At 40.4% G+C, this 23,622-nt stretch overlaps 1 protein-coding gene across 5 annotated transcripts in view; it reads right to left on the bottom strand.

Annotated features, from left to right (window-relative positions):
* Window positions 1–2,755: 2,755 nt before the first annotated feature.
* The window catches only part of TOX (thymocyte selection associated high mobility group box), a 650,413-nt gene continuing 629,546 nt past the window's right edge, over window positions 2,756–23,622 (bottom strand). For all 5 annotated transcript variants that reach the window (XM_033933702.1, XM_033933701.1, XM_033933696.1 and 2 more), the window contains one exon: window positions 2,756–3,687. In XM_033933702.1, coding sequence (XP_033789593.1) covers window positions 3,651–3,687 — 37 coding nt within the window. In that variant the 3' untranslated portion in view covers window positions 2,756–3,650. The remainder of the gene's footprint in view (window positions 3,688–23,622) is intronic.

Below are 23,622 nucleotides of genomic sequence, written 5' to 3'. Positions count from 1 at the left end.
ATAGAATAGCAATACACTTCTCCCTCCGTATTCACGGTTTCAGCATTCGCGGTTTCGATTATTCACAGTTTTTAGCTTGCTGGCTCCTCCCCCCCAATTCCGTCAACTTGCATAGAGAAATCACTAATTCCATGCATTTACAAAGAAAATCACTGATTCCCAGCACTTTCTTCACCGTGTTTTGCCTCTCCTTCAGGAACAGGCCAGGTCTCCCACCATGTTATTCGCGGTTTCACCATATTCACAATGGTTTTTAATAGAAAACAGCGAATAACATATGAAAAAGTTATTTGCGGTTTTTCTGTATTTGCGGTTCTGTTAATCCCCCTATCACAGTGAATACGGAGGGAGAAGTGTACTATCTAAAGCTGTTAGAGAGCTTGATGTGTATCATCTCTGTCACATCATTGTGGGGCGGGAGGGGGTCGGTGATCACTGGAGGATTAAGTGGGATCATGCCTTAATCCCTCCAGTGGTCATCTGGACAGTTTAGGACACCTTTTTGTTACTTAATCATGATTGAAACAGGTCCAGATAAAAATATTCCAGTTTGTGCCCTAGACATTTTTAGGTTCATAGACAAAATCGCGCGAGACAACGGTGCGCCGACAACTGAGCGCAAGGTTGATGGCGCACCGAAGAAAAGCACTAATTTAAAGGGTCCCGAAGGGGGGGGGGGTGTTGGTGGGGAACCCCCTATTTTATTTAACAGACATTGCGCTGGCGTTGTGGGGGGGGGTTTGAGGGGTTGTAACCCCCCTCATTATACTTGAAACCAAACTTTTTGCCTGTTTTTTAGGGAAAAAGTTCAGTTTTAAGTATAATGTGGGGGGTTACAACCCCCCAAACCCCCCACAACGCCAGCGCAATGTCTGTTAAGTAAAGTGGGGGGGGGGGTTTCCCCCCCACACTCCCCGTCGGAGCCCTTTAAAATAGTGCTTTTCTTCGGCATGCCATCAACCTTGCGCTCAGTTGGCTGCGCTCAGTTGTCGGCGCGCCATTGTCTCGCGCGATTTAGTCCCGTCACCCATTTTTAGCTTGTTCCAGTATCCCTGAAAAACATCCACATTCTGAGACCACCCAAATCCCACCCAAAACATGCCCCAGCATACCCCCTTGTGATTTAGATGAATTGCAGAGAAAACCTTCTCAAATCTGAGTTTTGAAAATTTTGGCTGGCATGTTTTTCCATGAAAAACGTCCATCTGCCACTTCGTCCTGGTTTTGAGACATTTTTTCTTTTGGAAACGAGGGCCTTACTGTGTGTTAATTGCCACGTTAAATAGCTGGGGTGGAGAGAAGCAAGATGTGCCTGAGAAATGGGTGGGGGATGTGATTTACAGTTAACATGGAAGTAATTACTGTTTGTTAATACCAACTTAACAGGTGGAGCTAAATGCATCATGATGTCTACAATGCAGTTAATGTGTATTGACACATTTTCCTTTGTGTTAACCAGATGGGAAACTGCTGGGAACATTTCCAATAGTTAATACCTAGGTTTTGCAGCTAGTAAACATTAAATTTGGCATAGTGACTGCAAAACCCTACTTCTAGTCAATAAATAGGCTCTTGAGTCCCTTATGGTTACCATTTCTATCTGAGTCTTGCATTAGCATGATATATTCACTGAGTGAGACACCACACTAAGATTAAGAAGCACATGCATGTGCACGCACACTCACATACACAAACATACACACATACATACATAAATATCTATATCTATGAGGGACCACTGAAAAGTTCTCAGCCCAACCAGGAAGAGAATGATGTGGAGCCATGAAACTTACAAGTTATTCCACGCTTTTCTTGACACTTTTGGTTTCAGTGATTTGAAATGAAATGAAAAGCGTGGAATAACTTGTAAGTTTCATGGCTCCACATCATTCTCGTCTTGGTTGGGTTGAGAACTTTTCAGTGGCTCCTCGTGTGTCCTGTTTATCAATCTTTAAATAGAAAGATGTGCACGCAAATACATTTATTTATTTAGCTTGGTTTAATCAAAGAAGTGCAGAAATAAAAATAAGCCGGTTTTGTTTAGTGCTGAAAAAAATCTGGTTTGGTTTTATTAATGTCACAGTAAAAACTCAATAATGAAGTATTTATACCAGTCGGAAATGTGCAGCAAGAAGGGGAAGAGGTTTAACAGCAAAAGTTCAAACATCAAAGAAACCTCTTTAAAAGGCTAACAAATTTACTTACAAACACCTATATTTATTATTTCATAAATAGGCGCAACAAGTTCCATAAAAAAAAAAAAAAAGATTAAATACAGACACGGTATGAAGAAACAGTAATACACAGCTATATGTCAAGGTTATAATTTAGCTGTTTCCAATCTGTCTCTGATTCTAATATAAAATAGCAGGTAAGCATTTGGCAGGTTTATACATTAAAAGGACTTAAATGACATTTACTAAGCATTACACAAGAAGTGATACAAAACCCTCCCCAAAAAAGGAAGCAGCTTTTATGCAGTAGAAAATAAACGTGTTTTGCTTTTCTCTCTTCCCCTTATCATACCCCCTCTTTTACAAAACTGCGGAAGCAGTTTTTAGCACAGGCCGGCGCTCTGAAGGCTCTGCGCCGCTCCCCACACTCATACCCCCTCTTCTATTAAACTACGCTAGCAGTCTGTAGCGCAGAGAGCCACGCTGAATGGCCCGCGCTGCTCCCAACGCTCGTAGGAACTCTGAGCGTCGGGAGCAGTGTGGGCCATTCAGCGCGGCTCACCATGCTAAAAACTGCTATCGCAGTGTCGTAGAAGAGGGGGATATATGAGCATCGGGAGCAGCACAGAGGATTCAGCGCACCGGCCTATGCTATAAACTGCTTCTGCAGTTTTGTAAAGAGGGGGAGGGGATTTTTTGAGTCCTGTCACTGAGGCAAAGCCAATCTTTCTTCTACTACTTCTATTAATATTATTAAAATCATTTGGGTACACTTCCTTTCTTTTTCTCCATTTTGAAAATATAGAACTATCAGTCGCCTGTTTTAATAATGAAGTAAAAATATGAATGTTTACCATTTAACCCCTCCTTTGAAACCGGAACCCTCCCTAAAACATTCCAATTAAACAATAAAACCTTGAATGAGCCAGTTTCAAATTACAGTTTAGCTACAAAAAAAGAAATTCACATTTATACTCTAGGAGAGTGTAACACAGAAGCTATTTACAACCTTGCTATGAGTGCTACATCAAGCCATTTAAAAAGTCTTTAGTAGTTTCATATAAACACCCATTATGAAAACCAATGAAAAATCTAGGATTTGTATCCCAGACACCTACAGTTGCTAAGGCAGTTGCTAGAGTAGCACTTCACAGCAAAAAGAAAAAAAAAAAGATTAAAAAACAAAAAGAAAAAACCCCCAAAGAAAAATCCCTCCCCCAAATATTTAAATTTTCCAAAGTTTCCTTTGTGAAGGAAGTAAAACAATGTCTTCTAAAAGATCTCTGAAAGAAAAGAACGAAGCAAGACTACTTTTTGGAGTGTGTCACCCACAAGCTCACATTGTCCTAAGTGCTTAGCAACTTGTATTTTCTAATAAACCACAGAACTGCCCTGGCTGCACAAAGCAATCCTCGATGTAAAGCTTTCCCTGCATTCCTCAAAAGAAACATAGAGGTTTGATAGTTTTGCAGGTCTTCAGGTAAGGTACAGGGCTTTGTCCCTCTGCATGCCCCTGCAGGGAAAAAAAAAATCATGGTTAATACATATTGACAAAGGACAAACTTACTAATTCAACTATTAGTCTACAAACTTACTAATTCAACTGTTTGAGCTTTTGTTACGTAGCCACTTTAGACACATGGAACCTCCTAGCAAATATACTACTACTACACATAAATATAGGGGCCTTTCAACCAAACTATGGAAAAAAGTGGTCTTAGTGCATCCTTACATTGGTCATTTCTATAATTCATGATGCAACCTCAATAAAAATGAGATTTAAAAAAAGAACATTATTACAACCAGGGTACAATGGCCAATTTTTCCTATTAATGGCCATGATTTTCCCCGTAGCATGAGTCCCTACTGCCATCTTTTATGTAGGCAGTAAGGCCCCGATTCTCTAACCGACGCTGTTGTTGGTGGCTGCCTTAAAAGCGGCCACCGACTGCATGTCAATCAGGCAACTGCGCCATTTAGAGCTAATCTGTAGCGCGGGAAGCATGAGCTGTGTGTACTAAGGGGGATTTCCTTGATACAGCCCGTATGGGCGAAACGTAGGACTACGTCGGAGTGCTTACCCCCACCCGCGTAGTATAAGATGAGTACTTTAATCTAAATTTATCTATTGAAATATTTATAAAAATCTTTGCAAAATAATTATGAGACCAATGACGATTAGGGATACCTGTTGTTCTGTATGATCTAAAAGTTTAGTGGCATACAGATGGTATCACTGAGGTCTTTGAGTGTATAAAATCTTAAGAAAACATCTTTATGAGATCTTCTTACTGATATATATGTTGACTTCCTGCATTAGCCACACTGATAGTGACATTAGGCGCTGGTAGGTACCTCCAGATGTGCGATTCCAGCACTGGTTGTTTAGGCACCGGTAGGCACTTTGAATTTGCCCCTTAACTTCTGTTTCAAACATGCTTCCCTCTTAACTTAGGTGCTGGTAGAGCGCTTACCAGCACCTAAGATAAGGCGCTATTTATAGAATTTGCCCCTAAGAGTTCATGTGTTAATCATGCTCTAATCAGGTAGTAAGCCAGCAATATAGCTGCACTAGCCAATCAGCATAAAGCATGCTCACTCTCCGCCCCAAACCCACCCCCCAGCACTAGCACGTGGGTAGTGCGCAGGTAGAAGGTGCACATGTAAAAATTACCACATGATGCTTGAGTATGCTCCTTGGTGAGACATTTTTTGCTGCAGTAAGCATACACTTGTGTTTGCCGCAGCTATAAAAGGACCCCATACAGAATAATTGGTGTATACCATTCTGGTTTGGTTTTGGAAAGCATAACTTTCATTTGTATTAAGGAATGAATATGTTTGATTTCTTAATTATATTGTATCTTAGCTGGAGAAAAGAAAAAAATTAAGTATTAAAAAAGCAAAAACTTTTTTTTCATTATGCCATTTTCTACCTAAAAAATCAGCACAGACCAGAACGCTTAGAGGGGCATAATCGAAAGGGATGTCTAAGTCCGTTTACGTCCATTTCGCAAGTCCTCCAAAGTAAAAAAGAGCCTAAGTCCCATTTTCGAAAGAGACGTCCAACGTCCTTTGACTTTTGAAAATCGTCCAATTATACGTCCTGAAGATCTGATCGTCCAAGCCGCTAAAACGTCGATCTTTAAAGCACATTTTCGTCCAACTGTCCGTCCAAGTCCAAAACGTCTAGAACAAGCCTTGTTGGACGTGGGAGAGGCCTGCAAAGTGATGGACGGAACACCCAGACAGGGCACCTAAATGATGGGGTACCTTACAGGGCACTGCTGTGAACTTCACAAACAGGGTGCCATGTCTTCTCCTCACTACAGCTCCCTTATAGTTGACGGTGAGCCCCCCAAACCACCTCCAGAATCCCCTAGACCCACTTATCTACCACCCCAATAGCCCTTATGGCTGCAGGAGCCACTTATATGCCAGTAAAAAAGGGTTTTGGGTGTATAGGGCAGTGCACATGTTTAAGTATCAATGCAGTGATTACAGGGGCTTATGGGCATGGGTCCTCCTCTCTATGGGTCCCTAACCCACCCCCAAGACGACTTAAGCTGCCTCTGTGCTGGACGACTAGGCTTTCCTATGCCATGCGGCCAGGTGATGATGGTCTGGAGGCTGAATTTTAAAGTTGTGATTAAAATTTTTATGGGGGTGGGGTTGGGGGGGTCGGTGACCACTGGGGTAGTGTGTGGGGGTCTGTTTTATGTGTTTTCAGTGCATATCTGGTGAGTTTAGGTGGGTTTTTGTGACTTAGACCATGTTTCAAATGATCTAAGTCACAATGTCCAAGTTCCGTCGATCGTGGGCTGTATAACTTTTGGTTATACATGCTGTACGACTAAGTCTAAGCCGGCCCACGTCCCGCCCAACTCCTGCCCTCGACACGCCTCCCGAAATGCCCCGTTTAGCTTTGGACGTTGAGCGGCACTATGAGGGCTTAAGTCGTTTAGAAATAAGTCCAAAACCCAGTTTGATTATCAGCGCTTGGACGTTTTTGAGAAATGTTCGTCCAAGTGCCGACTTAGGCCGGTTTTTGGACGTTTTTCTCTTTCGATTATGAGCCCCTTAGCGCAATTCTATAAAAGCATTCACTATATATAGAATCATGCTTAGGCCCATATTCTATAAATGGTGCCCTACTGGCCCCTAAGTTAAGTCCAAAATGCTGATTAAAAGTGAACTTAAAAGAAAATTCAAGGCGCCTCCAGAGGTGCTTTACGATGCCCAATGTCACTGCAGGTATGGCTGATACTGGAAGTAGCGTTAGGCGATTCATGTCAAAAGTAGGCGCTGGAAATGTAAGCCTTCAAAAACCTGGCCTACATTTCCAGCATCTACCATTGCCGGAGGCCCAATTCTCTAAATGGTACCATTACGTGATTGACACGCAATTGGCAGCCGCCGACAATGGTGCCATTTAGAGATTCCGGGCCTTATTGCTTGTATACATGACTAACATTTAAGCACACCCATTTAGGTAAATGAAAACCAGGCCTAAATACTGGAACCTAAGTTGTGTGTGGGTTGGGCGTATTCTATAACAATATGCCTAACTTTTAGGAATGCTGACTTTTCGCCAATGCTCTTCCCCTGGCCATGCCTCCTTTTGAGATGTGTCCACTAGAATTTATGTGTACCATTTTATCGAATGCACTTAGAAAGTTGTGCGCATAACTTCTAATTAGTACCCAGTAGCATCAATTTGAATAAGCGATCCATCAAATATAAATAAAAACCTGAAAAACCTGAATTATTTATTTATTCAGTTTTCTATACCATTCCCCCAAGGCAGCTCAGGACGGTTTATATTAATTTATTCAGGTACTCAAGCATTTTTCTCTGTCTGTTCTGGCAGGTTCACAATCTATCTAATGTACCTGGGGCAATGAGGGGATTAAGTGATTTGCCCAGGATCACAAGGAGGAGCGTAAGTTTGAACCCATAACCCCAGGGTCCTGAGACTGTAGCTTTAACCACTGCGCCACACACCCCCCTAGGGTATACATATTCAGTAGGGTGGTTCCAAAAAATAAAGTTCATGGGACATGATCTCCGCAAGTCTATTTTTGCATGGAACAGCCTTCCAGTAGAGGTGGTGGAGACAAATACTGTGTCTGAATTCGAGAAAGTGTGAGACCTGCACGTGGGATCTCTTAGGGAAAGGAGAAGATAGTGGATGCTGCATATGGGCAGAGTGGATGGGCCATTTGGTCTTTATCTGCCATCATGTTTCTATGTTTCAGTTCTATGTCTGGCCAGGGTTAATTGTGCCAAATTATAAGCCTTTTGGTGAACATTTAGAGGTCACTCAATGATTTTTAATTTAATTCATAAATGCCAATTATTGGCACTGATTAGCTTATTAAACAATTATGTTTTGCGTGCAATTTGGGACACGCCCCCAATCCTGTCCTAGCCCCACCCCAATCTTTCCCTAGCCCCGCCCCAATCCCACCCTAGCCCCGCCCTCAATCCCATCCCCAATTTCTTCCATTCATTTTTCATGTACACATAATATCTTATTAATTCATAATGGTAACCATAAATTTTTAAAAAAACTACAAAGCTCACTATATGCAGAGAAAATGTTAATTATCACTTATATTTGGGGGGGGGGGTTTCAAAGATGTCAAGGCACTATACAGAATCTAAGCCTGATTGCATACAAGGACGTGCCGAAAAGTTCTCAGCCCAACCAAAATGAGAATGACGTGGATATGGCTCAATCAACGATCTGAAACAATGTCAAAATACAGAATTTCATTTCTGCAAAATAAGAGAATACTCTTTTCAGCCACAGCAGCAAAATAACGCACAGAATTTAGGAAGTTGGTTAGTTTGTCTGAGAACTTTTCAGCACCCCATAGAACATAAGAATAGCCTTACTGGGTCAGAGCAATGGTCCATCAAGCCCAATAGCCTGTTCTCACGGTGGCCAATCCAGGTCACTAGTACCTGGCCAAAACCCAAGGAGTTCTACAGATAAATTTGGCCATTTTATTTATAGAATGCCTGACTTGTAAAGTTCTATGCATATATTTTTAAGCAGCCCTAATACATATAAGTGCTGCTGAAACTATGCTTAATTTTAAAAGGCTAGATACCTACATGTGAGCTTCTATTGGTGGCTGCATTGCTGAATACTGAACTCACTGTATTACTGAATCTATAGTTTTTTTCTTTGCTTGGAAAAATAAAAGAAGATATTCTGGGTCTATGCTTTTCTGTATGCATAATTTTCAGTAGTTCTCCAAATTTTGCTGACTCAGGGCATTAATGTAATGTCAAACAATATAAATCTCTAGGCTATGTGCTTGTGTGAATTCCCACTGTTCAGACGGCTGACAGCCTGACAAGTTCAGCTAATGTGTGCAGTAATTCCTGACACAACAAAGCCTGCCTGGTCATAAACTTATAAAGAGCAAATGAAAAGAGAAGTAACGTTTGGTCTATATGAAAATGGTGCTCATAAGTCATTTTGAAAGAAACAGGCAGAAGTTATCCAAATGTTCTGACAAAATAACAAAATTTATTGCCTAGATTTATATTCAATAGCTAAGAAATGATTATTTTCATGGCTTTTGCTTTTTAGTCAAAATACAAATTATTGTTCTTCTGTTATATTGTTTGGGAATAAGCAATATATGCTTTTATGAATCTAAACACCGGTTGAATTTCTTGTGTCTAAAGAAGAGGCGAGGATCCAACTATCTGTTCCACAACCCACTGAGGTCAGCTAGAATATGTTTGCAGCAGGAGGTGTCCTGATAATCTGATTCTCTATTTACTTCATTGTTTGTTGTAATCTTGGATCACATATTGTGGTTGAAAATTATAGGCCCCCTTTTACTAACCTCCTCTTCTACGAAACCACGCTAGCGGTTTTTTAGCGCAGAGAGCCGCGCTGCTCCTGACGCTCATTGAGTTCCTATGAGTATCGAGAGCAGTGCGGGCAATTCAGCGTGGCTACCCACGCTAGAAACTGCTATCGCAGTTTTGTAGAAGAGGGGGTAAATCGCAGTAGAGGTTTCTACCGTGGCCTGGAGCGCTAAATGCTCTGACACTCATAGGAATTTTATGAGCATCGGAGCATTTAATGATCCGGGCCTCAGTAGAAACCTCTACCACGGCTTAGTAAAAGGGGGGGGGGGGGAATAATTATTTAGGGCACCCTTTATCAAGCTGCGCCACAGGTTTCTAGTGCAAGCTGGCATGGTAAATGCTCCAATGTTCATAGAATTCCTTTTAGCATCAGAGCACTTACTTCAGTGGCCTGTACTAAAAACCTCTAGCGCAGCTTGATAAAAAAAGGGGGGTAGGGGGTGTTTTTGAGGGTTGCGTAATATTTCCTATATCACAATGGTGTAATTATGATTGTTAATTTGAATATATAAAAACAAAGTGAAAAAACCTCCAATTTATTGCTGTTATCCCTCTTTATTGCCCACTGATATATATGGGACAGCACCAGACATAGTAGAAGAAAAATCTGGGTGAGGATAATCAGTCTGGGTAAGGGAAAGGAAATGATGGGACAATGCAAGCCCAAACTTAGCCATAATCAACACAGGCAACCATCAGATAGAAACCAAAGAAGAACTTTCTCCCACTTTAGGGTCATGTGCATATGCTACTTCAAAAGGGCACCACGGGTCCATCTCCAACAACTTAAATTGAAGCCGCTGCCGCGGTTAACCTGGGAGCCTGATACCTGACATCTGAGGGATACCGGAGGTGACTCTTTGTAGCTCCCGAGCTTCCTGCAGCAGCGGTTTTTGTATTCTTTCGCTGCTCAACGAGCAGGCACTGCAAGAGACGGACCCCTGACGTCACTGGGTCTGTCTCCAACAACTTAAATTGAAGCCGCTGCTGCGGTTGCGGCTGCAGGGCGTGGCCAAAGGGGCATGCCCTAAGGGGCATGTTTGCCCCTTGGGAGCCACGAGGAGCTGGAATTTAAGGTTATATCATTTATTTTATAACGTTTGATAGATCGAATATGGGGAAAAGAAAAATTAAACCTAAGAGTTCAACACCCTATGGATTGGCATTTGACATTATTAATTGAAAAGCCTTCAGTTGCACCACTTAATATGAACTTTTCTATGTCAGGTGCTTCAATGAGCCCCCTCAAACGGACTCCTCCCCTTCATCCAGTATCAAGTGATAGTAGGAATATAAATCCTACTAATTCCACCGAATACGTGGTATCCTCCACTTAGATAAATAAGTTAGTTTTTACTGAAATACCTATATCATTTGATTTTTCAGGTGCAGTGGAAGATCAACCACAAATGGAGGTAACACAAGATATTACCCTTAAAGATTTGTGGTTAGGTATTTCTAGAGTAGAAGGGTTTCTTAGATCAACTGTGAAACAAACGGTGGATTTTTCACAGTCTGTTTCTCATAAATTAGAAAATGTGGATTCCAATTTGAGTTGTTTGGATAAACGATTAAATGTGGTTGAAGCTCAATGTAACACACTTCAAGTTGTCTCAGTATCTGCTGTTAAAGATTCCATAGTGATACATTCTAAAATGGAATTAATGGAAAATATGTATAGGGTGAGAAATCTCCGCCTGGTCAATTTCCCAGTAACTCATTTATTATCATCTGAAATCTTACTAAGGAAATTTTTTAAAGAAATACTGGGGTTGCCCAACGCAGAGAATTTTCCAATCAATAATTATTATTATGTTCTTCAAAAAAAAATTGAATCTGCCCAGGAGGTGGACCATTTTGTCACAACTGAAATTAATTTGACTGAGTTTTTGGAAGATAGGATGTGATCCAGAGTCGGTCCACTCTGGTGATAACATGCATGAGTGAGATAGATAAGATGTTAATAATGAAATTTTATTTTAAAACAGGTTAACAAAATTTTGTGGGGATTTGGTTAGAATTTTTCCAGATGTCTCTAGAGCTACTCAATTAAAGAGGAAAGAGTTTCTGAAGTTAAAAGCTAGAGTTTTAGCTCTAAAGGCATCTTTTTACCTAAAATTCCCATGTAAATACATTGAATATGTTTTTTGGGACTCCATACAATTGCAAAAATTTCTAATTGCTCGAGAACAGAAATGAGTTAATTTTAAGAGGTTTAAAGTTTCACTGCTGAGAAATAAGAGGAGGAAAAATTAAGAATACCTTTAAGAGTAAGGAATGGTTTAGGATTTGCGAGGGTGAATCAAGAATTATTTCCTTTCAATAATTTCATTTTCCTGCATATAATAATATCATAATATATCCTAATATACAATACAAATAAAGAATAAAGTTACCCAAATATAACTATCAATATTTATTCCCGTCCCTCCAACCCCCCACCCCACTGGATGTGTAAAGATAAATAAACCAAAGAAAAGAAGAGATATGATGAAAATATATTATTATGTTTTTACAAATTTAGTCAATGGGCTCCAAATTTTATTAAATACCTCACTAAAACCCCTACATTCTGCATTAATTCGTTCATATCTGTATGTAGTACACACATTCACCCACCAAAATGTATAATTAATTCTATCATGGTTTTTCCAATTACTTGTAATCAATTGAATGGCTATACCTGTTAGGATCATATATAGACGATTCTTATATTTATCTAGAGTGGGTTTCACATATAAAATTGTTCCACAGATTATAGCCTCATATGAGATAATAGTGTAATATGTGGAATATCTTTTGTTCTTTCATTTGTATGACACTGTTTTTCATTAAAAATCAATAAAGAATTTTTTTAAAAAAAGAATTATTTCCTTTATCTTTTCTTATAAATTTGTTTTTGGTAATTGTATCATGTCTCCTCATTTGTGTGGGCTTAAAAATGAATTTTGTATGAATGATTATGTAATATTTAAGGAAGATCTTTTTTTTCTTTTGTATCATCTGATATTGTAATTATCTAAATTTATAAATTAAAAAAAAGGCCACCACTACAGCACCAGGCCTTCCTCCCGTCATCTTCTGGATGTCCAATGATTGAGATCTCTGATACCTTCTTTGACTCTCCTCCCCCTTTCAGCTCTGAGATCTGCTGTCTGCTATTTGCCTTTGGGCATCAAAGGCTTGGACCTGGACCCAGGGAGATGAAAGGTCACCAGGTTACTACCAAAGGAAATACTACCCAAAATCCAAAAAAAAGATGGAAAAGTGAGATCTTCAGAGAACACCTCAAAAAATATAACCAATCTCACTGTATGGTATTTAGAATGACTCAGGAGGAGAGGGTCTCAGAACCCGCTTGGATTTAGGTAAAAATACCTTATCACAAGGTTGACTGGTTAGGAGTTTTAATCATTGACCCTGCATCCATCCTCCTCCCTATACTAAATAAATGTTTCTTTTATTTATGCTTTATTCTTTTTTTGCCTTTTAGTTATTACATTTAAACCATCATCATTTCAAAATTCCAAAAAATTGGCAAGCAATTCACTTAGCTTGATGTGCAGATTTCCAGATAGCCCAACAGGATCTGTTTCGCCACAGCAGTGGCTTTCTCAGGGGTTTCATCGGACAATCTACATGTATTTTTATGTATTCCTCTCTTAGGGCTAAAATTCTTGTTTTTCCAGTTTTTAATTTTTCTCCTCTGCTGTTGCCAATTCCGCTATCAGACCCATATTTATTTATTCAATTTTCTATACCGTTCTCCCAGGAGAGCTCTGAACGGTTTACATGAGTTTATTCGGGTACTCAAGCATTTTACCTTGTCTGTCCCAGTGGGCTCACAATCTATCTAATGCACCTGGGGCAATGGGAGGATTAAGTGACTTGCTCAGGGTCACAAGGAGCAGCGTTGGTTTGAACCCACAACCTCAGGGTGCTGAGGCTGTAGCTTTAACCACTGCGCCACACTCTCCCCTTGTTCTTGAATGTTTTAATTGCTAAAACGCAGTGGAGTACCTAGCATATGTGACACACGGGACCCATCATTTTTTGACACCCCCCATCTATATGAAAAATATGATTTTTAGAAAGAATCCACATATCGCACAACAAGAGTGTACCTAGGAAAAGGCAGAATCTTAAACATTGCAGTGAGCACTAGAACACCAACACATACATTGTAAAACTAAACAAGCCAGATCCCGCACAGTCAATTGATCCTGCAGTCAATGCCAACTGAAAACTATGTTCTTTTCATACATACAGAACAGAGATACACCCTCGCCCAATATGGAATAATCACAAACTAAAAATAGAAATATGTAGACAAAAGTTAAACAGAACCGCCAAGAAACCAGACTCTGCATACAATGCAACACCATAACACCACAAAAACAGTAACACATGTCCTCTAATACTGTGCAAAATATAAAGACAGTAAATTTGAAAAAACTCATACATAACAATCACCACTTTACAAATTAACAAATAAAAATAAAACAAATAATGAGAAATAAGAAAATACCATTTTATTGGACTAATCACCGTACGCACGGTCCCCATTCCTGCAAACCATCTGATTCCATCCACACAAGCCTTGAATTGTTTTATATTGAACTTATTATATTAAAGTATAAAAAGAAACAATATTCTGTACAATTGTCAATTTATAAATCAACGTCTTTTCCCCACTCTCTCTTCCCCATTTCCCTTCAGCGTCCTCAGCCCACTCTCACTCCACTTTCCTTCAGCGCATGCACATAAAAACAAGCAAGTAATTTTATATCATTTTCATTCTTTTCATTCATAGAAATTAAAGTCTAAATAATGCCAGTCACATAACAAAACATGATTTTACAAAAATAATTCCCTGCACAGTCAAGCCTGCAAGGATTACTAGATGTCTTTCAACAGCTCTCCTCCCTCCCTCCCCCTTAATTTGTAGCCAAGTCAAAATGATCTACCAACAATAAAATCTTAAAATCACAAAGCACACTGTACGCAGAGAAAATGTTAATTATCATTTATATTCCGCGGGTTTTCAAAGAGGTCAAGGCAGATGACTTTTTGCAATGTCACTTCAGTAACAACTATACAAAAACAGACAACTATACCCCCTCCCTTTTTACCAACACGCGATAGTGGTTTTTAGTGCAGGGAGCTGTGCTGAATGCCTCACGCTGCTCTTGACGCTCATAGGCTCCCTGCGCTAAAAACCGCTATTGCGGTTTAGTAAAAGGGGGCCATAGTGCAAAATATAGACAGCATATATAAATTCTCAAAACGGACATATTTTGATCACTAAATTAAAAATAAAATCATTTTTCCTACCTTTGTTTGGTAATGTCATCAGTCTCTGCACTTTATTCTTCTGACTGTGCATCCAATATTTTGTCCCTTCTTTCAGCCTCCTGTATGCTTCCTCTCCTCCAGACCTCATTCCCTCCCCCAACTTTTTCTTTGTTTTATCCTGCCCCCTTCTTTCTTTCTCTCTCCATGCCCCCTTTCTTTCTTTATGTCTGTCTTTCTCTCTTTCCATGCCCCATTTCTTTCTTTCTTTCTCCATGCACCCTTTCTTTCTGTATGTCTTTCTCTCTCTCTCCGTGCCCCATTTATTTATTTATTTCACCCTGCCCCCCTTCTTTCTTTCTCTCTCCATGCCCCCTTTCTTTCAGTATGTCTGTCTTTCTCTCGCTCCATGTCCCATTTCTTTCTTTCTTTCTTTCTTTCTTCCTTCCTTCCTGCCCTCCCCCATGCCACCGCCATTGGGAAACATGCTGCTACCACTGCCGCCGGGGAGAGGCTGCTACTGCAGCCATCGGGAACAGGCCGGCGCCGAGTTCTCCCTCCCTGCTTTTCTTCTCCGCGGGGCCGACCAACTCTCACCGCCCGACGTCATTTCTCCACATTAAAGGTCATCTGCTATTTGGATGCCCAGTTTTCCCTTTACTAAGATCTTCTTGCAATTTTTCAGTCTCCGTGTGTTTTAAATATTTTGAATAGTTTTGCGTCATCTGCAAATTTAATCACCTCACTTGTTTCTATTTCACCCTGCCCCCTTTCTTTCATTCTAGCTCCCTGTCCCCCCTCTTTCTTTCTTTCTTTCTTTCTCCCTGCCCTCCCCCATGCCACTGCCATTGGGAAACATGCTGCTGCCACCACCGCCGGGGAACGGCTGCCACTGCAGCCATCGGGAACAGGCTGGCGCCAAGTTCTCCCTCCCTGCTTTTCTTCTCCATGGGGCCGACCAACTCTCGCCGCCCGACATCAATTCTATGTGCATCACTTTGCATTTCTCCACATTAAAGTTCATCTGCTATTTGGATGCCTAGTTTTCCAATTTACTAAGATCTTCTTGCAATTTTTCACAGTCTCCGTGTGTTTTAAATATTTTGAATAGTTTTGCGTCATCTGTAAATTTAATCACCTCACTTGTTTCTATTTCCTGATCATTTATAAATAGGGTATGAATAGAACTGGTCCCACTACAGATCCCTGTCACTACAGATCTACTAGTCACCCTTCTCCATTGATAAAAATGTCCATTTTGTCCCTCTGTTTTCTGTCCAATAATCAGTTCCTAATTCACAACAGAACATAACATTGTCTCCTATCCTATGAATTTTTAGTTTTCTCAGGAGTCTCTCAAGAGGAACTTTATGTTGTATGAGGTTATACATACAGTAGATGGTATAACTGGATTATGTTTCTGTTCCACTGTTTCAGGTTTACTACTGTTGTATTGATTGTATGTTTTTTCTTTATTTTTTGTATCTTTGTATTTTTCCTAAACTCACAATAAAAATTTTGAACTAAAAGAAAAAAAAAAAAAAAGAAAGCTTTCTGCCCCTAACTTTTGGCATCAGACTTACACCTGCTGTAAATTGGTGTAAATGCTAGCATCTATGGATAAAAATAACTTAAAGCCACACATCCGTGTCAGACATTCTGGAAAGGGTCATTTTGCCTTCAAAGTATGATTTGCATCAAGATTCTCTACTGTTTACATACATCTTTTACTGAAAAAATTGGCAGAAGGAGCCAAACAGCTTAACACAATTGTGTATACTTTCTATATTTTTCCATGAAAAAAATGTCTGAACAATAAACAATCTCAGCACAGAAAGCTGATAAAATGATACTTTCAGAAACATATAATAGATTCTTTGGCCAAATTTCTGCTAACTCATAATTCCCCTGAGATGGGAGTGGTATCACAGATGATGGGAAGCTGAAGCACATTGTTCCAATTCACCAGAGGATATAGGCTTTTCATCTTTATGCAAAACATTTGTGCTTGTGTTCCAGCACACATCATTTTCTGTACTTTCAAAGATTACAACTTATGTCAGGATGCCCTGTTGTTAAGATGTTTTTACAGGAAAAATTGGCAGTCAGGGGTTTCTAGGTTAGCATCATTTAAGATAGAAGTTGTTCCCTCTTTTCCCTGTATAAAAAATAAATAATTTTGTTACAAGCTACTTTAGCTAACAGTAAACAAAAATATTTTTTTCAGAAATTTTAGGATCACATTGTCACCTGTGTATGTGTGTATGTGGTAATTTTCAAACAGCTCGCACAGATTTACATTACATGATTACTTTTAACATAACATACATTTTCAAAGATAAATCAGGGACGTTCATTCTGTTTGAAAAATTAGTGTAAACTAGAAGCGGCATTAAGCTTAATTTTAAAGGTTAATGGATTTGATATACTGCCTTTCTGTGGATACAAATAAACAAAAGTTGACCCTTGGTGCTCCACAGAGACGAAGACACAACCAAAACCAAGAGAACTGTGGAGGAGATGTTCAAGATGCAGGCTTTTTATTTGAAATATAGTCATTTAATCTACATGGTATAATGTCTAAAACCCAATTGATGGGGACTGTGGACCCAACATGGTCCGTGTTTCGATGACCCTGTCTTCCTCAGGGGTTCCAAAACAAAGTCCTAAGGTAAAAAACGTGGATCCAATGCTAAAAACGGTCCTGTTTAAGAATGCTACGCGTTGGAGTAAAACTTCTAAATTATTCATTATTATGTACAGCACCATATAGATACAATACGGTATCATAGTCTGCATTCAAAAATTAAACAAGACCAATGATGAATATGTCACCCCAGTAAGGACACAAAATCAGTTCAAGTAGTGTCTCGGGTGTCTGAGGTCTTGGTAAACACATTTATTAGAAGCATAGAAACATAGAAGATGACGGCAGATAAGGGCCATAGCCCTTCAGGTCTACCCACTCTACTGACCCACCCCCAAGTCTACTATCCTAGGGATCCCACACCTGATGACAGGTTTCCTTAGTTTAACCTTCTAAGGGATCCCACATGGGCATCCCATTTGCTCTTAAATTCTTGCACACTGTTTGTCTCGACCACCTGCACCGGGAGCTCGTTCCAAGGATCAACCACTCTCTCGGTGAAGAAATATTTCCTGGTGACAGTTTGTTTATATCAAGTTACATGTGGCATGATTAGTTGAACAAGCTATTTTTCCATTGATCCCTTAGGATTCTCCAAAATTGTACACAATATTCTAAATGAGGTCTCACCAGAGTCTTATACAGGGGCATCGATACCTTCTTTTTCCTACTGGTCATACCTCTTCCTGTGTACATTAGCATCCTTCTAGCTCTTGCCATCACCTTTTCAACCTGTTCGGCCACCTTAAGATCATCACATACAATCACACCCAAGTACCACTCTTCTGTCATGCACATACTGTAAATTCTTCACCCCCTAAACTGTACTGTTCGTTCAGGTTTTTGCAGCCCAAATGCATGACCTTGCATTTCTTAGCATTAAATTTTAGCTGCCAAATTTCAGACCATTTTCAAGCTTTGCTAGGTCTTTCTTCATGTTATTCACACCATCCGGGTTGTCTACTCTATTGAAGATTTTGGTACCATCCACAAAGAGGTAAATCTTACCTGGCAGCCCTTCAGCAATATCGCTTATAAAAATGTTAAAAAGAACAGGCCCAAGAACCAAACCTTATGGCACACCATGGTAACATCCCTTTCCTCAGAGTGATCTCCATTGACCACTACCCTCTGTCATCTTCCACTTAACCAGATCCTGACCCAGCCAGTCACTTTGAGGCCCATCCTAAGAGTACTCATTTTATTTATTAGATGTCTGTATGGAACACTGTCAAAGGCTTTGCTAAAATCTAAATACAACACATCTAGCATACTCCCCAATTCTCAGGTTACCCAGTCAAAGAAATTGATCAGATTTGTCTGACAAGACCTACCTATCCATTTTGCCGGATTCCAGAAACTTCACCATTCTCTGTTTTATAAGCATTTCCATTAATTTGCTTACCACAGAATTCAGACTGACCGGCCTGTAATTCCCTACTTCCACTTTTGTGTAGAGGGACCACATCCACCCTTCTGCAGTCCTTCAGTACCACTCCTGACTCTAGAAAAATATTGAAAAGGTCAGTCAGCGGAACTACCAGAACTTTCCAAAGTTCCTTCAGCACCCTCGGATATAAACCATCTGGCCCCATCACTTTGTCTACCTTTAATTTAGCTAGCTCTTTATAAACACAACCCTCTGAAAATCGATCAGGGTCTAACACTTCACCATCCCTATTCGCATTTATCTTCTGCGGTCCAGTTCCCAGAACGTCATCCGTGAACACAGAAAAGAAATATTTGTTAAGCAATTCAGCCTTTTCTGTATCAGCTTCTACATATTTCTCCCCTTCACATTTGAGTCTCACAATGCCACTTTTGTACTTCTTCCTATCCTATCACATGGTATATATCTAAAAAATGTATTATCTCCCCGTTTTACTGTGTCAGCAATTTTTTCTTCCACTTGTATCTTTGCTTTCCTGACTACTTGACTAGCCTCTCTTAATTTTTCCAGATATTTTTGCCTGTCTTCCTCTTTCTGTGATGTTTTGTAGTTTATGAAAGCTAACCTCTTATTCCTTACCTTCACAGCTACTACTTTTGAGAACCAAAGTGGCCTTCTTTTCCTCTTACCTTTACTTACTTAACTCACAAAAAGATGTCACCCTTACAATAACTCCTTCCATTTTTGCCCACTGCATTTCTACTCCTTCCAGACAATAATTCCTTGACACAATCCCCCATCTGAACAAAATTAGTGTTTTAAAAGTCTAGAAACTTTACTTTTTAATGAACCCTTTCTATACTCATCTTAATATTAAACTGTACTATGCAATGATCACTGGATGCCAGATGATCACCCACTGTGACATCAGAAACACTTTCCCCATTTGTAAGCACTAAGTCCAGTATGGTCCCATTCCACATGGGTTCCATTACCAACTGCTGGAACAGTTCTCCTTGTAGAGAATCCAGGATCTCCCTACTTCTAGAAGACCCTGCAATAGGGATACCTCACTCAAAATCCGGCATGTTAAAATCACCTATTAGTAAAACTTCCCCTTTTTTAGATATAATCTGAATGTCTACTATTAAATTTATTTATTTTACTATTTATATACCGCTTATAACCTAAGCAGTTTATATTCAGGTACTCTAGCATTTTTCCCTTTCTGTCCCAATGGGCTCACAATTTATCTCTGTCCACTTCTGTGAAGGAGGCCAGTATATCACACCAATATAAATATATTTACCATTCCATCTTTCCAAATTGATCCACAGTGCCTCCTCCTTGCCCTGCAGATCCTGCAATTGTGTGGCTTTAATATGATCTTTAACATATAATACTATTCTCCCTCCTTTTCTTCCTACCCTGTCTTTCCTGAACAGATTAAAGACCTGTATAACTACATCTCAGTCATGGTGCTCCATGAACTATGTCTCTTTGATCACTACTATATCCAACTCATCTTCTTCCATCATAGCTTCTAGATCCAGAATCTTGTTTCCCAGAATTTGAACATTAATATATACTGCTTTCCAGATATTGCCCCTTTTCCCATCCATGTAGAGGTATTCAGTGATTTACTTAACTGAGGGCTTATACTCACCCGGGGGCTTTGATGACCCTGCCCCTTCACTTCTAGTTTAAAGCCCTCTTTAGTAGATTAGGCAGCCTGCTTCCGAAGACACTTCTTTCCTTCTTTGATAGATGTATACCATCCCTGCTCAGTAGCTCTTAGAAAATCATCCCATGGTCTAGGAAGCCAAAACGCTCTCGACGACACCATCCACGTAGCCAAGCATCCTTCTCCAGGATGCATACTTCTCTGACTTGGCCCTTACCCTTGAAAGGGAGAATGGACGAGAATACCACCTGTGCACCTGACTGCTTTACCTTCTCTCCCAGAGCCACAAAGTCACTTTTAATACATTTGCAGGGGTACCTGGCAATATCATTAGTGCCAATGTGGATAAGCAGCATTGGATAATAGTCATCAGGCTTGATGAGCCCTGTCAATCTCTCTGTAACATCTTGGATTTTGGCACCAGACAGACAGCATACCTCCTGGGACATCATGTCTGGTCTGCAGATGGACGTTTCTGTACCCCTCAGAAGGGAATCGCCAACCACCACTACCTTACGCCTCCTAGTGATTATGGATCCAGCAATTTTAGGAATTTCAAGCTTTGGTCCTTCCTCTCTCTGGAATGCTCTCATCTCCTCCACTTCCAGGGCAGCATACCGGTTCTTCAGTTCAAGGGTGGGTGGAGTCTTAGTACCAGTCTTGCAGGGTTCCATTATCTGAGTCCAGCTGTCTTCCCTCAGCACAGCCTCTTCTTTCCCACTACTGGAAATCTTTGACGCCTCATGAAACATTTCATCAATGTACCTCTTATTCTCATAGATGCTTCTCAGTTTTGCCACTTCCTCTCTCAGCTCCTTTACTTACTTAATGAGGGATTCAAGATGAAGATAATTTGTACATGGAACCACTCCCTCTGCCTGGGTAACATGCTCTGTCTGTACAGAGACAGAAGCTGTAACCTGAGTTGCAGCTTTGGTGACACGATGTTTCCCAGCCATACTGTAGTTGCAGAAGTACTTACACCTGGAAGAAAAAAGAAAGAACAGAAAAATCTTACCAACGCAATGCCCTGTTCTAGGTTGGCTGAAGAGCCATAAAAGCTCTGCTTTGGGGTGGAATCTGATCTCTAAGAAAATCCTCAGAACTCAGTCTCAAACTAAGAGCCCTTTTCAGTTAGGGTGAGACTATTCACACCCCCCATGAAATATAGTGCACTTGGCCTGACTTTGACTAAGAGTTTTCCAAGCCTCTCTACCACTTACTACTACCCAAAGTCTCATAAAGGGTCCTAAACAGATACAAAGAAGCCTTTTAGTCAACAGCTCTCTCCTCAAGCAAACTCCTCTCTCTTAGAATCAGGCTTACTGAGGGTTAGGCACTAGACCAGGCTTACTGAGGGTTAGGCACTAGATTATCATTCCTCCCCTCAAGGGTCACCTGTGGAGCCTGATCTCTAAGAAAGTCCTCAGAGTGCAGTCTCCTTATAATCCTTATTTGAGCTGGAATATATTAAATTGCAATACATTAGTTCCAATTCAAGAGGAATTGTATGTAATACAATTTTAGGAAAGAATCCTATGTCAGATAATCATTGACATATTTTGCCTACTTTCAGAAAATGCACCTTGGAGGCCTACTATTCAGATTTCAAGTCACAAGACAAAGTGGCAGTGGGTCCATGAAATTGTTACAGTACAATTCAGGATCCATTTCCCAATAATCCTAACGTGTTATATTTTGTCAAAATGAGAAGCAGCGAGCGCTTCAAAATTTGTTTATATACAGTCCCTCTCAGGAGTCAGTGAACATCATTTTGGTTGGGGTGGGCAAATCGCCAAATTCTACTCATGCTCTCCAAGTTCTCTAGTAACTGATTTCTTGCGACTCACCTCTTTCCTCTAGACGTGGAGAAGTATTACTGATAAAACATTATGTAGTTGCAAATTATTTTGAACCTGGTCAAAGAGTCATTCGGGTAAGAAAATTGTTAGGGAAAGAGATAACCTTAATTCCCCATTCTATGTAGCATCAGCAAAATTAACTTAGGTCATGATATTGTACCATTCATTCATACTTTTTACTACAGAACCAAGGGGCAAATTTGAAAAAGCCAGCAAGGATGCAATGACCTTCTGGAAATATCTTAGCATTATCTCTTTATTTCTCCATGAAACCGATATTACATTACATTACATTAGTGATTTCTATTCCGCCATTACCTTGCGGTTCAAGATGGATTACATCCAAACTAAAACAAGAATTACATTCAAAATTTGAAGGAATAGAATAAGCAGTGACATAAAATTTTTAAGGTAATAAAATGTTGGGTAAAGAGTTACCAACGGGAAGTAGAGGTCTTTAGGAGATAAGAATAGAGTGAATTATGGGGTTTTAGATAACGTTTGGTAGATAGAAGAATATTAGATAGTATTAAGGGTATAGAGAGTGTTGGATGTTGGGTTGGGATTGGTCGTGCTGGATAGGTTTGGGAACATATATTTTCTTTTAATTAGATAGAATGAGGGCTTCAGAAAGGGATAACAATTCTTTTTTTTTTTTTTAATACTTTTTACCTATAATCTTCTGTCACAAAAGCAATAATAGGTACCACCATTTGCTTTTGTTTAAGAAAGTTTATGAATAAGAAATCTTTAAGAAGCATTAGAGCAGGGGTGTCCAACCTTTTGGCTTCCCTGGGCCGCATTGACCAAAAAAAATGTTTCTGGGGCCGCACAAACATGCAAATGCTGCAGCAAGACAGAGGAGGGAGCCGGCAAGACAGTAAACACCCGGGGGCAGCAGAGGAAAACACTTCATCGCCCTCGACTGGGGCCGCACAAAATACCTCACTGAGCCGCATGCGGCCCTCGGGCCACAGGTTGGACACCCCTGCATTAGAGAGCGGTGTTAGGTAGACAAACAGAGCAATTGCCTGCTGTACCCATATCACAGAGGGTGTACTTGGAGCTGATTGAAACACAGCCCGGCAAAGATTTTAGGCAAAAATTATCAATAAATTATCATTGTGGACCAGTGCAAGGGTATTACTAGTAGGGTTACCAGACATCCAGATTTACCCGGACATGTCTTCTTTTTAAAGGACATGTCCGAGCATCCGGACGTCTTTTCAAAACCCGGCACTTTGTCCAGGATTTAAAAAACCTCCAACTTGGGACGGCGTCAGGAGGGCATCTGCGCATGTGCGGATGCCCTCCCAACATGGCTCCGAGCACAAGAACATGTTGAGGGGGGTGAGGCTGGGGTGGAACGGGAAATGATTTGGATGGAACGGGTTGGGTGAAGCTGGGTGGGCCTGGGGGAGGGGCCTTGTGCTTATATCAATTAGCCTTGCCACTCCTCTCCCTCAAACCCACTCTGAATAATCCAGGCGAAATAGGTATTTGAAAACTAACAACCCTCTCTTCTGATAAAAGTACCTATTATTTAATTAAGTTTGTTTGCTTGTCAGGACCTATTGTTTGTTTTATCTGTGGCTGCCCTCTGGTAATCCCCCCTCCCCCCAGGTGATCATCTAGTCCAGGGGTGTCCAACCTGCAGCCCGAGGGCCGCATGCGGC

This window comes from Geotrypetes seraphini, chromosome 2 (genome assembly GCF_902459505.1).
Source record: "Geotrypetes seraphini chromosome 2, aGeoSer1.1, whole genome shotgun sequence".
In the NCBI taxonomy this organism is placed as follows: Eukaryota; Metazoa; Chordata; class Amphibia; order Gymnophiona; family Dermophiidae; genus Geotrypetes; species Geotrypetes seraphini.
This window is presented reverse-complemented; position numbering and strand designations above follow the sequence as displayed.